The sequence below is a fragment of the Penaeus monodon genome, chromosome 31 (assembly GCF_015228065.2).
Source record: "Penaeus monodon isolate SGIC_2016 chromosome 31, NSTDA_Pmon_1, whole genome shotgun sequence".
Classification (NCBI taxonomy): domain Eukaryota; kingdom Metazoa; phylum Arthropoda; class Malacostraca; order Decapoda; family Penaeidae; genus Penaeus; species Penaeus monodon.
Window position 1 is genome coordinate 12,051,899 of NC_051416.1, and position 223 is coordinate 12,052,121.

The following is a 223-nucleotide window of genomic DNA, read 5'->3' on the forward strand; positions in this document are numbered from 1 at the left end:
CGAACCATAATTTTGGCAAAAAGGAATGTTGCAAACACACTATCATGTTGCAAAAGATGGATTACACGGGATTATGCTGATGCAGAGAGTCTTAAAGCAAAGTACGAAGCTTATTTTCATTTTTTTCCCACATTAAAAACATTCTTTTTTTTTTTTTTGGTCCGAAACTTTCGTCTTTTGAAAACCGACACGACGAAAAGAAGATGGTTTTTAAAAAGAAGGA

General features: G+C 33.6%; 1 protein-coding gene across 1 annotated transcript in view; it reads left to right on the forward strand.

Moving 5' to 3' along the window:
* The first annotated feature begins 25 nt into the window (after positions 1-25).
* LOC119592890 (proline-rich protein 36-like) overlaps positions 26-223 on the forward strand; it is a 12,602-nt gene continuing 12,404 nt past the window's right edge. The window contains exon 1 of the mRNA XM_037941785.1: positions 26-101. Within this exon, the coding sequence (XP_037797713.1) occupies positions 26-101 (76 nt within the window). The remainder of the gene's footprint in view (positions 102-223) is intronic.